At 39.0% G+C, this 13901-nt stretch overlaps 1 protein-coding gene across 4 annotated transcripts in view; it reads left to right on the top strand.

The window, feature by feature from the left end:
- The window catches only part of RAD50 (RAD50 double strand break repair protein), a 168414-nt gene that overhangs the window by 34597 nt on the left and 119916 nt on the right, over positions 1-13901 (top strand). For all 4 annotated transcript variants that reach the window (XM_073651197.1, XM_073651195.1, XM_073651193.1 and 1 more), the window contains 2 exons: positions 379-572; positions 1190-1396. In XM_073651197.1, the coding sequence (XP_073507298.1) occupies positions 379-572; positions 1190-1396 (401 nt within the window). The remainder of the gene's footprint in view (positions 1-378; positions 573-1189; positions 1397-13901) is intronic.

The following is a 13901-nucleotide window of genomic DNA, read 5'->3' as shown; positions in this document are numbered from 1 at the left end:
CTTTGCTGAGTACCACATTTTTTATCTTGATTTCTTTTAGTGTTTCTTAAAGCCCTAAAGTTGCCATTTTGAAATGACTTTAGTTTTGTGCCATGTCTGTGATCTGCTTATTTTCAACAACATTAAACAACTGAATGAACATCCTCCGAGCCCGGTGATTCCATAATTTTTGCCAGGGGTTGTACTTTGGCGACATTGGATGTATCAAAAACTCTGCAAACCTACAAGAAAAATTACTACGTGTGGTCAAAGTCCACAAATAGTGTTAAAGTAAAATTAATTTTTCTAAACATTTTAATGAGAAACAGAAGTTTAAAAAGATATGTGGTAAAAGCCCTTCCTATTTTGATCCAGTGTAATTCTATTATTATTATTCAGGACGTCTGCAAATGGAGGCCGACCAGCATCAACAACATATCAGATCTCGAGACTCTCTTATAAAGGCATTAGCCTTGCAATTAGAATTTGATGGATTTGAGCATACTCCATTAAACACCAGACAGATAACTAGCTTCCAGAAGCTAATGAAAGACAGACAAGAAAAGGATGAAGCAGATTTTAAGCAAACGATGGTAAGGATACAATGCAGAGAGTAATTCATTATATTCTTTCCTAGGCAAGAAGCTAGTAGCAGTTGTCTTCTTTATGAAAACGAGATACCCTGTTTCAGAACTACTTGAAAATACCCTTGTATTAATGCACCACTGCAGCATTTCTTTATTTCTGTGCTGGAGTGGTATCACTAAGACCTGTTTCTACCCCTAGTAGTAGTCTTAGCAGCTGCCATCTTCTGTTCTCAGCGCTGCTCTGGTTCCGCTTCACCATCTTGTGACCGCAGCTTCTGACTGACGGTAGGCCAGTCACAAGCTCTCATTGTAAGTCCATGAAAAAATCGTTCTGACTCTCAGACTTCCATTGAGAAGTGACCTCCGGCACACCTAGCAAACACTGGAGATGTTACAATGGGTCACAAACTGCAGAAGACAACTGGAGCTGCGCCAATAACAGAAGAAGATGGCGGTTGGTAAATATATTACAAAAGGTGGGGAACTTACATTAGTAATACCACTCCAGCTGTAAAATAAAGAAATGCTGGAGTGATGATTTAAATTAAAAGTGTTCACTTATTAGACATCAATGCAGACTATACAACATGCTAATGTGTGATTGTTTTTTTGTTGGAATGAAGCGAGAATTTTCAGATAAGGAAAGAATGAAGCAGAGACAAATAGATGAAATAAGAGACAAGAAGACCGGCCTTGAACGTACAATTGAGCTGAAAATTACCATGCAGACCAAAAAACAAGCAGATCTAAAGAGCATTAAGTTAGAGCTCCAACAGCTTGAAGGTTCCTCAGACAGACTACAAGAACTTGATGAAGAACTCGTAAAGACGGTGAGTTGGATCTGTTTCCCCACATAAATTAGTTAAGTGTGTGATTGAAGTAACACCTTAAGGACCTGCCAATTTTGGCCTTTGGGACAAATCAATGTTTTTTCTTTTAGTTTTTTCATTGTATTTTTTCGTTGAATTGGCACTATGAGGGATTTTTTTGTGTCTGATTGAGCTGTATTTATCAGTGGCAGAATTTTGGGGTACATTTAATTTATTACCAAATTTTTATTATGTCTTTATAGGGAGAAATACGAAAAAACACTTCAGCACTGTTGTTTTTATATTATTATTATTGATTTAAGTTTTCTGTTATTGTTTATTCTGCGGGTCAGCATAATTATGGCGATACCAAATTTATATAGTATTACTTATGTTTTATTACTTTTGTACAATAAATACATTGTTTTAAAAAAAAATGTTTAGTTTTTATGTCACCATATTCTGAGAGCCACACATTTTCCATCAATAAATCTTTTTTTTTTTTTGCATGAAGGTATGTCTTTTTTAGTAGTCCAATTTTCTGATAAAAGCGACTTTTTGATCACTTTTTTCTAGAGGTGAAATGGACAAAAGGAACCACAATTCAGTGCTGTAATGTCTATATACTATTTTGCTTCCTCCCCTGCCCAGGAGATGTGGTATGATCAGACCATGTTCCTGCACGGTCAGACACAGCCATTACACAGTACACAGCAGGGGCACATTTATAAGATTATCTCAGCACAGGAACATTTTATTTAAACACATCCAATTATGGAAGCTAGTATTTTTCCAAGATTTATTGATTAAAAGACACTTATGTTGGTGGGAAAACCCTTTTAAACCCTGTAGGTGTTATGGATACATCTAATCAGGAGTAAGCATCATATTGCAGATGGAATGCATAAAATAGTATCACCATCTTGAAGTGTGAAGACGAGGGGGGGGGCGCACAAATTTCGTCATGAGGCATGAAGATATCGCTTTTTCAGTAGTTCCATTTTCTAATAAAAGTGACTTTTTGAACACTTTCTTTTAGAGGTGAAATGGATAAAAGCAACAACAATTCTGTATTTTTTAGCACTTTATTATTCAGTTTAATTGGCTTATTAACTTTATTATGCAAGTCGGTGCGATATTGACAATAGTTTGTGTTGTTTTTTTTTGTTTTACTACTCTTACACACAAAAAAAGTTTTTTTTTCTTTAAAAGGTTATTCTCAAGTTCTTAAATAACTTTAAATAGTGAGATAGCATGAAAATCAATAAGTTTGCAATTTGCTTACCTTTTCTATCTGATGTCATTCTCCTGCAATGAGAGCTTTTATAGGCTACAGCTGGCTTCCATGGTGCTTGGCGCCCAGAAGCTGGCATCCATTGCTCTGTAGTTACATTCCTAGAGGGCAGTTAACTGTTAACATTCCATTCATCTCTCTCCAGCCCATTGAATTTTATACAGCAGTTAGTTGCTCACCTGCCTCCTCCTCCCTCTCAGCTTCTGAAGAGATACAGCAATAATTCCCCAGCCCACAGCGTTCATAGTAGGTCTCCTAATCATGGCTCTCTGTCAAGAACTATGTGCTTGTTATATTTCCTGATCTATCTATGTGTAAATATAGTGACAGCAGTGTATAACCCAGAACAAACCACTGATAGCTGAATTTGTTAAAACAGAATGTGTGCTGAGCTTTATAGTTCTTCTAATACTGCAGCTTTGCTCATCACAGCTGTCACTCGAGGAGGAGAGCCCATCCTGCCAGGAAGTAAGAAAGCGAAGTAGAATGCATTTGGCGGAATATTCTGAGAGTCAAAACTTTTTCAGTTTTTCATTTATGGAGCTGTGGGAGAGCTTGCTTATTTGGGGGAAAAGCAAGTAGTGTTTATTGGTAATAATTTTTTTTTTCTACAAAATTTCTTAGCCCTTCAAGAGGACTACTGTGCGATCTTCTGATTGCTTTAGTAATACACAACCATACTTTAGCAGCGCAATTACTCTTTCCAGAGATGAGACAAAAGTATCGCTAATCAAAGTTGTATCAGTAGTGTTCAACTTGTAATGGGTTTACAATGTGATGCAGCACAACTCTGCTGTACTGCCCCTCCCTCCACACAGACTGGGAGCAAATGAAAGCTCAAAGGTGTCACTAATCACACTTCTGTCTGCTGGGCTCACAACAATAGGTAATCCACTCTGCAGTTACATCAGGCTGTCTCAGTACATCTCACATATGAGTAACCTACCATATTTTTCGGACTATAAGATGCATCAGAGCATAAGACACCTAGGTTTTTGAGGAGGAAAATAGAAAAAAAATTAAGCAAACAAAAATGTGGTCATGATGCCCTGTTAGGGGGGAGGGGTCTGCTGCTGACATTGGTATTGCGGTAATGTCCCCCAATTCTGTTAATATCCTCCATCCTGGTATGTATGGCTCCTCCTTCCTGGTATATGTGGCCCTCATCCCCATCTTGGTATATGTGGTCCTCATACTCATCTTGGTATACATGGCCCTCATCTCTATCCTGGTATGCATGGCACCCCAATCCCCCATCCTGGTATGCATGGCACCCCAATCCCCCATCCTGGTATGCATGGCACCCCAATCCCCCATCCTGGTATGCATGTCACCCCAATCCCCCATACTGGTAATCATGGCACCCCAATCCCCCATCCTGGTATGCATGGCACCCCTTGATCCTGATGTGCATGGCACCCCTTGATTCCCCTATCATTGTATGCATGGCACCCCTTGATTCCCCCATCCTGGTATGCATGGCACCCCTTGATCCTGGTATGCATGGCACCCCTCGATCCTGGTATGCATGGCACCCTCTGATCTCCATCACGCTGCCCACAAAAAAAAATAAACAAGTATACTCACCTCCTCTCTCCTCCAGCTCTGCGTCCCGCTCTGCTGCCAACACTCTCACTGTGTGAGCCGCGCATGGCAGGGCGCGCATGGCGTCCCTGCCATGCGTCCTCACACAGTTAAGTGCTGTGGCGGAATAGTCATTGCTCCCCACGCTGGGACTCTGCGTGGGGAGCAGTGATAGCGCGCACACTGTAGCTGCAGCGCGGCTCCTACTGCCGCTCGGCTGTCTGTGTGCCCGCTATTAAAGTTGTGTTGAATATTCATGAGCTTTAATAGCGGGCATACAGACCGCCGGCCGCAGCAGGAGCCGCGCTGCGGCTATAGTGTGAGCGCTATTAAGGAAAATGAATATTCATTGCTCTCCACGCCCATGGTCGTGGAGAGCAGGGAATATTCATTTAGTTTAGCAGCGGGCACAGCGTAGGCTGCAGCTGGAGGCTGCTGCCTCCTGTGCCACGCTGCCTCTCCCCCCACTACCCACAGTACATATGTAGATATGTTCGGACTATAAGATGCACCCCCCACTTTCCTCCAAAATTTTGGAGGAAAAAAGTGTGTCTTACAGTCTGAAAAATACAGTATTCTAAGCTATGGTGTTCTTCTTTCCCTTGAGTATTGAAGTGCATTTATGATTGATCAATGTCATACAGGGGAAAAGGAGTACACAGTGAAAACTACCTGGTAATGCCTACTTGGACTTCATTTTTATTAATTCATTAGCTAACAAATACTTGGATTGTTAATATCTTTGCAACGGAGAGACGAAAAAAAACTTTAAGGCCCCGTCACACTTAGCGACGCTGCAACGATCCCGACAACGATACGACCTGTCAGGGATCGTTGCTGCGTCGCTATGTGGTCGCTGGTGAGCTGTCAAGCAGGCAGGCTCACCAACGATCAGGGGAGCAGCGACATCGTGGAAAGAATCTTTCCACGATGTCCTGCTCCGGTTACCAGCCTGCTGAAGCAGGAGCAGGCTGGTAACTATGGTAAACATCGGGTTACTAGGGGCACACGCGCTCCTAGTAACCCGTTGTTTATCATGGTTACCACTCTGCTACAGTGAGCGGGAGGTTACCGCTCACTTTAGGAGGCTCGTAACCATGATAAACAGCGGGTTACTAGGTGCGCGTGTGCCCCTAGTCAACACTGTTCAGCCAGAGACAGCGTAGGGGCAATTTAACTCATTAACATATTGCCTGCTGGCAAATAGAACCCCCAACTAAAGCTCTATAAAACTTAACTTTTAATAATTAAATCCTTATTATAGTAGTAATTTATATTAAAATTCCAATATAGGCGCAGGTAGTGAGGACTATCAGAATTATTCAATTGGCATAACTGTGTATCCAATAGCCATCCTATCTATTTCCATTATCATATGCTTGTGGCCGCGGACCACTTATTGCACTATTCCCTACCTGTCCTATTGTAAACTAAAATTATAGCCTCCCCGACATGTTTCGCCTAACCGGCGTCTTCAGGGGATAGAGGCTAAATGACACCCAAAATGGCCGCCAGGTAGCTTTTATCACCTCTGTTTGGGCTCTAAGCCAATGTGTATTGTTGTAGCCATGTGCCAATAGAATAGACTCCCCTATTTCCAATAATGAAGATCATATCATTATAATGTTACCTACCATTTAAATGATTGGAGGATAAAGCTGTCATTCAGGCCAGAAGGAACCACATTGGTGGAGATTAAAGCGATATATCAGCATTCTCATAATAGCCTGAATGCCTCAGTTTCAGGAACCAATCTGCATTAACTTACCTACATCCAATCCACAAGTGGAAGGTAGTGTTAAACGATTGCTGCACTTGCGTGATCAGCTGACTCAAAATAGGAGGGATTCATGTCATGGCCGTCACATGCTCCAATCGAAACACGCCACATAAGCAAGGTCCTTTTCTTGATACGTATCATTTACTACGTCTACACAATTTGTCCAAATCAATAGAGGAGATGCATAACAGGACCTTTGCTTACTCCAATCAGATTAGGCCACATAGGCAAGGTCCTTTTCTTTATGCACATCAGTTATGAAGTCTGCACCATTGGTCCAAATCAATAGAAGGCATATATAGCAGCACCTTTGCTTACTCCAATCAGATTATGCCACATAGGCAAAGTTATTTCCCTTAGCATATTCATTTCTGCGGTTACTAAGGTAACAAAAAAAAACAAACAAACAAACAAAAAAAAAAAAATACATATATATATATATAAAGGTCCTGACACATATGGCTTCTATATCTTTTTTTTTTTTTTTTCCTTTCCCTTTCTTTTTTCTTTTTCTACTTCTTTTTTTAAACACGTGGTACTACGTAGCCAAGGTCTTTTTCATATTTCTTTCTATAATTGCACAGGTTACTAGGATCATTAAAGATCACGCGTATCAGGAGCTTTACATGTTCTAGTCACGTGGTACCATGTAGGCAACGTCCTGTTATATCATTCCTTTTACACAATGTGCATGTCTATTTACTTGATTTATTTACGCTCTAATTTAATTTCTTAGAGTAATTAGACTTCACTGCGCATACAACAGAGATTTCTTATTGTCAATATATCACAGATAGCTATAAGGGGATAGATACTTCCATTTATATCAATATTCCATTCCACTATGGTTAATAAACCTATAAATAATTATTGTATAACCTATATAGTGATAATAGTAATGATATCCTATTCATTATTGATCATAATTAAGAGTAAAATATGACTGCAAAAAAGGTAACTAGATTTTTGGGTATATGGGCGTTTCAATCAGGGTGCATTAAAATTACTATACCATAATAACAATATTCAATAGAGTATTTTATTTTATATTATATTTGCAGGCTTGACATCAATTAATTATAAGAAGGATGTATAGGTAAATCCCTCATTTAAACCCCCCTCCCCAAGAGCGTTCAGTCTGAATATCCATTTAGCTTCTTCTTGCTGTAAAATTCTATCAAGATTGCCTTTTCTGGGCCCCAACTTCATCTGTCTAATTCCAATAAATTGTAATTTTAATGGATTCTCAGAGTGAACTATTCTCATGTGGCGAGAGAGGGGGGTATCCAGATTAGTGTTTATACTGCTCAGATGTTTAGAAATACGTCTCCTAAATTCTTGTATTGTTTTCCCTACGTATATCATAGGGCAAGAGCAACATGCTATATATATATAATCCCTTTGGTCTTACAATTTATATTATCCCTAATTTTATATATCCTCTGATCAGATGGATTACTGAACTCACTAGTATTGGGTAAGTATCTGCAAAAACTGCATGTACCACAAGGCTTAGAGACTCCTGTAGTGTTGATATTCCTAAGGGGATCTTCTTTGTTCTTGAAATGTCTATGAGTGAGATATTCTCCCAAGTTTTTACCTCGTTTATATGTGATACTTGGATGTTTACTAATCACATCTCTAATATCTGGGTCTGCTCTTAGTAATGGCCAGAATTTCCACATGATGATATAAATATCCGAGGTATGTTCATCATACATTCCTATTAGCTTAATCATTTTAGGACTGGAATTTTTTGGGGGGGACATTAGTAACATGTCTCTATCACTCTTCTTGGCTCTATTGAAGGCTCTATAGAGGATTTTTTTGGGGTATCCTCTAGATGTAAATTTCTCAAAAAGATTTCTGCTGGCCCTAAAGAATGCTTCATCACTGGAGCAGTTACGCCTAGCCCTCAGGTATTGGCCAACTGGAATACCGGCCTTTAAGGACGGTGGATGCCAACTTTTCCAATGAAGGAGTTTATTGGTGGCCGTGGGCTTTCTATATATATCTGTAAGGAGGTTACCTTCTCCGTCTATAGAAATAGTCAAATCCAAAAAATTGATCCTGTTCAACCCTACCTCATAGGTGAAAAGCATTCCAATCTTATTTTTGTTCAGGATGGCTACAAAATCTTCAAATATTTTGACGTCTCCTTCCCACAGAATCAATACATCGTCTATGTATCTCCCCCAAAATAAAATGTGACTAGTGAAAAAACTCAAATCTTCATTAAAAACCAAGGTGTCCTCCCACCACCCTAGAAAAAGATTTGCAAAACTTGGTGCACATGATGTACCCATGGCGGTGCCCCTTATCTGTTGATAGAAGGCACCGTCAAAGGTAAAAAAGTTATGTGTTAAAGTAAATAATAAAAGTGACAGCAAAAAATCATTATGTGCTTTAAAGTGCTTCGATTTAGTGGATAAAAAGTAAGATACAGCTGTGACACCTAATTCATGAGAAATATTAATGTATAAAGCCTCTACATCGAGGCTGGTTAGTATTATTTGTGCTGAGACTGTGACATTAAGTAGTTTTGAAACCATATCCTTAGTGTCTTTAACGTAGGAGGGGAGGGAGTGCACAAAGGGGGAGAGCATCTGATCAATGTATTGACTTATTCCTTCTATGAGGCAGTTATTACCTGAGACTATAGGTCTCCCTGGTATCGGTCTTATTCTCTTATGCATCTTGGGTAATGCATAAAAGGTAGCCATTGTAGGGGTAGGGTTGAACAGAACCTTATATTCATCCTCAGTAATATAATCAGCGTCAAGGGCTTCCTTCAAAATTGATTGTAACTCTTGAGTAAATTTAACAGTGGGATCCCTGAGTAACCGCTTATAAGTATCTTTGTCGTTAAGCAGATCTAGAACCATCTTCTTATAATCCACTACGTCCATAACAACAATGTTGTTCCCCTTGTCAGAGGGTTTCATAACAACATTGTTGTATGTTTGCAATTCTTTAATTGCCTTTTCCTCCTCTCGACTCAAATTCTTATCCTTAGCAGGTCTCTTTTTAGATAGCTTTTTTAGTTCTATCTGTGCCATATTAACAAAGACATCAATGTTATGATATTGAGAGAAACTAGGAGTATTTTTACTTTTAGGTTTCAAGGAGGAAAAGGGGGGTGCAATAGATATTTGGCCAGTTTCATTATCATTTTCCAAAGTCTCCAATGTTAAAATTGCTTCACTTTCATTTCTCTGATTCTTCAGAGGATCTCGATTTTTTATTATATGGTATTTGTGGAGTGCAAGCTTTCTAGCGAAAAGATTCAAATCTTTTGTCCACATAAACACATCAAATTTTGGTCTGGGCGCGAAAGATAGGCCCTTCTGAAGGAGCCGAATATGATTATGGCTTAATACACATGAGGAGACATTGAAAATTTGAAGGTTGTTTTCATGATCTCTCGTTAGACTGGCCGATTCACCCCTAAAAAAGAAGTCGAAGCGCCTGCCTGTGATGTTGTAAAGACATTTTGTGGACCCAGTGCCAATTGATTCATATTGGACTGGCCTTGTGGACGCAGTGGTGTAACACTTATATTGTTCATTACGGGAGTCTGTATTTGGGGTACATTTACATTGCCAAACATTGCTGGAATTGTTGGCTGGAAAAATTCTGTTCTTGTGACCGGTGGTGGGATGGAGGAAGATAAGGAGGATGCTGATGATGATATATTGGACATATCTTTTTCTGAGTACGCATTTTGGCTCCTGTGAGTCCCCCATGATTTAGGGAAGGAATCCTTTCGTTGTCTATAGTTCCTCCTAAAGCCACTCTTACGTTTAGTTCCTCCAATAGACACTTGTCTATCCACTGAGCTATCAGATCCTGAGAGGTCTGTTTCAGCGTGTTCAGTTATTTTTGGTCTATTAGACCTCTGGTTTGTACCTCTGGGTTTATATATTTGTCCTGTTTCAAAGTCTCCAAGATCTCTAATATATTTTCGATGTTTACGCTCTTTGATTTCACTTTTCAAATTTTCAATACTTTTTTGTAGATCACTTTCTAATCTGGCAAAGTCTGGTTGTGTCGCAAATTGCTGTGCTTCCAGGATCTCTTTCTCCAATTGCTCATTAATTGCCTTGTGGTACATGCAGTTTTTGCAGATACTTACCCAATACTAGTGAGTTCAGTAATTCATCTGATCAGAGGATATATAAAATTAGGGATAATATAAATTGTAAGACCAAAGGGATTATATATATATATAGCATGTTGCTCTTGCCCTATGATATACGTAGGGAAAACAATACAAGAATTTAGGAGACGTATTTCTAAACATCTGAGCAGTATAAACACTAATCTGGATACCCCCCTCTCTCGCCACATGAGAATAGTTCACTCTGAGAATCCATTAAAATTACAATTTATTGGAATTAGACAGATGAAGTTGGGGCCCAGAAAAGGCAATCTTGATAGAATTTTACAGCAAGAAGAAGCTAAATGGATTTTCAGACTGAACGCTCTTGGGGAGGGGGGTTTAAATGAGGGATTTACCTATACATCCTTCTTATAATTAATTGATGTCAAGCCTGCAAATATAATATAAAATAAAATACTCTATTGAATATTGTTATTATGGTATAGTAATTTTAATGCACCCTGATTGAAACGCCCATATACCCAAAAATCTAGTTACCTTTTTTGCAGTCATATTTTACTCTTAATTATGATCAATAATGAATAGGATATCATTACTATTATCACTATATAGGTTATACAATAATTATTTATAGGTTTATTAACCATAGTGGAATGGAATATTGATATAAATGGAAGTATCTATCCCCTTATAGCTATCTGTGATATATTGACAATAAGAAATCTCTGTTGTATGCGCAGTGAAGTCTAATTACTCTAAGAAATTAAATTAGAGCGTAAATAAATCAAGTAAATAGACATGCACATTGTGTAAAAGGAATGATATAACAGGACGTTGCCTACATGGTACCACGTGACTAGAACATGTAAAGCTCCTGATACGCGTGATCTTTAATGATCCTAGTAACCTGTGCAATTATAGAAAGAAATATGAAAAAGACCTTGGCTACGTAGTACCACGTGTTTAAAAAAAGAAGTAGAAAAAGAAAAAAAGAAAGGGAAAAAAAAAAAAAAAAGATATAGAAGCCATATGTGTCAGGACCTTTATATATATATATATATATGTATTTTTTTTTTGTTTGTTTGTTTTTTTTTGTTACCTTAGTAACCGCAGAAATGAATATGCTAAGGGAAATAACTTTGCCTATGTGGCATAATCTGATTGGAGTAAGCAAAGGTGCTGCTATATATGCCTTCTATTGATTTGGACCAATGGTGCAGACTTCATAACTGATGTGCATAAAGAAAAGGACCTTGCCTATGTGGCCTAATCTGATTGGAGTAAGCAAAGGTCCTGTTATGCATCTCCTCTATTGATTTGGACAAATTGTGTAGACGTAGTAAATGATACGTATCAAGAAAAGGACCTTGCTTATGTGGCGTGTTTCGATTGGAGCATGTGACGGCCATGACATGAATCCCTCCTATTTTGAGTCAGCTGATCACGCAAGTGCAGCAATCGTTTAACACTACCTTCCACTTGTGGATTGGATGTAGGTAAGTTAATGCAGATTGGTTCCTGAAACTGAGGCATTCAGTCTATTATGAGAATGCTGATATATCGCTTTAATCTCCACCAATGTGGTTCCTTCTGGCCTGAATGACAGCTTTATCCTCCAATCATTTAAATGGTAGGTAACATTATAATGATATGATCTTCATGATTGGAAATAGGGGAGTCTATTCTATTGGCACATGGCTACAACAATACACATTGGCTTAGAGCCCAAACAGAGGTGATAAAAGCTACCTGGCGGCCATTTTGGGTGTCATTTAGCCTCTATCCCCTGAAGACGCCGGTTAGGCGAAACATGTCGGGGAGGCTATAATTTTAGTTTACAATAGGACAGGTAGGGAATAGTGCAATAAGTGGTCCGCGGCCACAAGCATATGATAATGGAAATAGATAGGATGGCTATTGGATACACAGTTATGCCAATTGAATAATCCTGATAGTCCTCACTACCTGCGCCTATATTGGAATTTTAATATAAATTACTACTATAATAAGGATTTAATTATTAAAAGTTAAGTTTTATAGAGCTTTAGTTGGGGGTTCTATTTGCCAGCAGGCACTATGTTAACGTGTGCCCCTAGTAACCCGATGTTTACCATAGTTACCAGCCTGATCGCTGCTCCCGCTGGTCACACACAGCGATGTGTGCTGACCAGCCGGAGAGCAACGACCAAAAAATGGTCCAGGACACTTTGCAGCGATCAGCGACCTCACAGCAGGGGCCTGATCGCTGCAAAGTGTCACACATAGCGACATCGCTGGTGAGGTCGCTGTTGCATCACCAAAACCGTGACACAGCAGCGATCTCGCTAGGGATCTCGCTATGTGAGACGGGGGCTTTATTCTGCTCTGCCGCCACTTAAGTGTCCAGGTACCAATACAAAAGACCCATAAATTACCCCATTTTAAAAACTACTTCTCAATATATTAAAAGGGGGTGTATGGTGAGTATATTTTCCCGCAGATTTTTTGCAGGAATTTATATAAAATCAGTGCAAAAAATTTAGTTTACTTTTTTTAACACAATTGTTTCATTTTTTGGACGTGAATGTGAGACCATTTAACCCAACATTTATAGAGCTTTTTCTCCTGTGCTCAGACATGCCCTTACTTAGGCCATAATCTGTAGTTTGACCAAAGGTGTGGGGGTCAATAGGAAAGGAGAACCCTATGGCTTTTAGGCAATACATTTAGCTTCAATGATTAATACGCCCTTTTCACTTCTGCAGAGAATTTGAGCGTTAAGAACTTTATAAGCCCCCCTCAAGTGACCTAATTTGAAATTTGCACCCCCTACATAATTATTTAATAGGTGAAATGAGTCTTTTAAACACCCATTTTGTTGAAGGATTTAGTTCAAAGTTAGTGTTTAAAAAAAATATTTTTTTTTACCACAAAAGTAAACTTTTAGGAAAAAAATTCATAGATAGTACTGGTAAGTTAGGGAATAAATTCCAGCAGTTATAGAGCTATTTCAGTCCATAATTTATAGTTTGACCAAATGGGGCCAAAAAGGAAAGGAGCAATCTGTAACCTTTTAAGCCTTATATTTAGCTTGAATGATTATAGCCGAAAAAGGAATGAAGCACGCTCAGAAGTGACCCTTTTTTACAATGTACACCCTTTAACCCCTTTCTGACATTGTGCGTAATAATACGTCCCTATGCCCTTGATTTCACATGCCGTCTTTTTTTGGTCTGGGCAATGAAGCTGTCTTCCACTGGCTAGACTGCTGTATTGTTTCAAGATCATAGGCGTAACACCAAGATTCATCCCACGTGATGACTTTTGACAAAAAATCATTGTCAGTTTGTGCCTCTTTCAATTCCTGACACACTCTCAGATTGTCCTCCCTCTTGTCATCAGAAAGCAGTTATGTAACAAACTTTGCCGCAACTCGTCTCATAGTCAAATCTTCAAATAGGATTCTTTGGCATGAACCAGGAAATTCCAGTTATTTCCTCCAATTCGTCGATTTGTTTTGCGACGATCAAACATCATGACATTGGCACACTTTTTTTTAACATTTTTGTCTGTTCTGGATGTTAAGGGGCGACCTGAACTGGGTTCATCTTTAAGTGAGATTTGGCCACTTCTGAACCGTGCAAACCACTCGTAAATTGTTGACTGCCTTAGAGCTTTCTTCCCATAAGCTTCCCGAAGCATTGAAACTGTTTCTGCCGTTGTTTTCTTTAACACAAAACATAATTCGATGTTGGCGCTTTGCTCC

Source organism: Phyllobates terribilis, unplaced genomic scaffold (assembly GCF_046119375.1).
Source record: "Phyllobates terribilis strain yellow unplaced genomic scaffold, ASM4611937v1 Scaffold_11__3_contigs__length_659146591, whole genome shotgun sequence".
Taxonomy (NCBI): domain Eukaryota; kingdom Metazoa; phylum Chordata; class Amphibia; order Anura; family Dendrobatidae; genus Phyllobates; species Phyllobates terribilis.
Note: the sequence above shows the minus strand (reverse complement) of the source record. Positions and strands in the feature narration are given on the sequence as shown.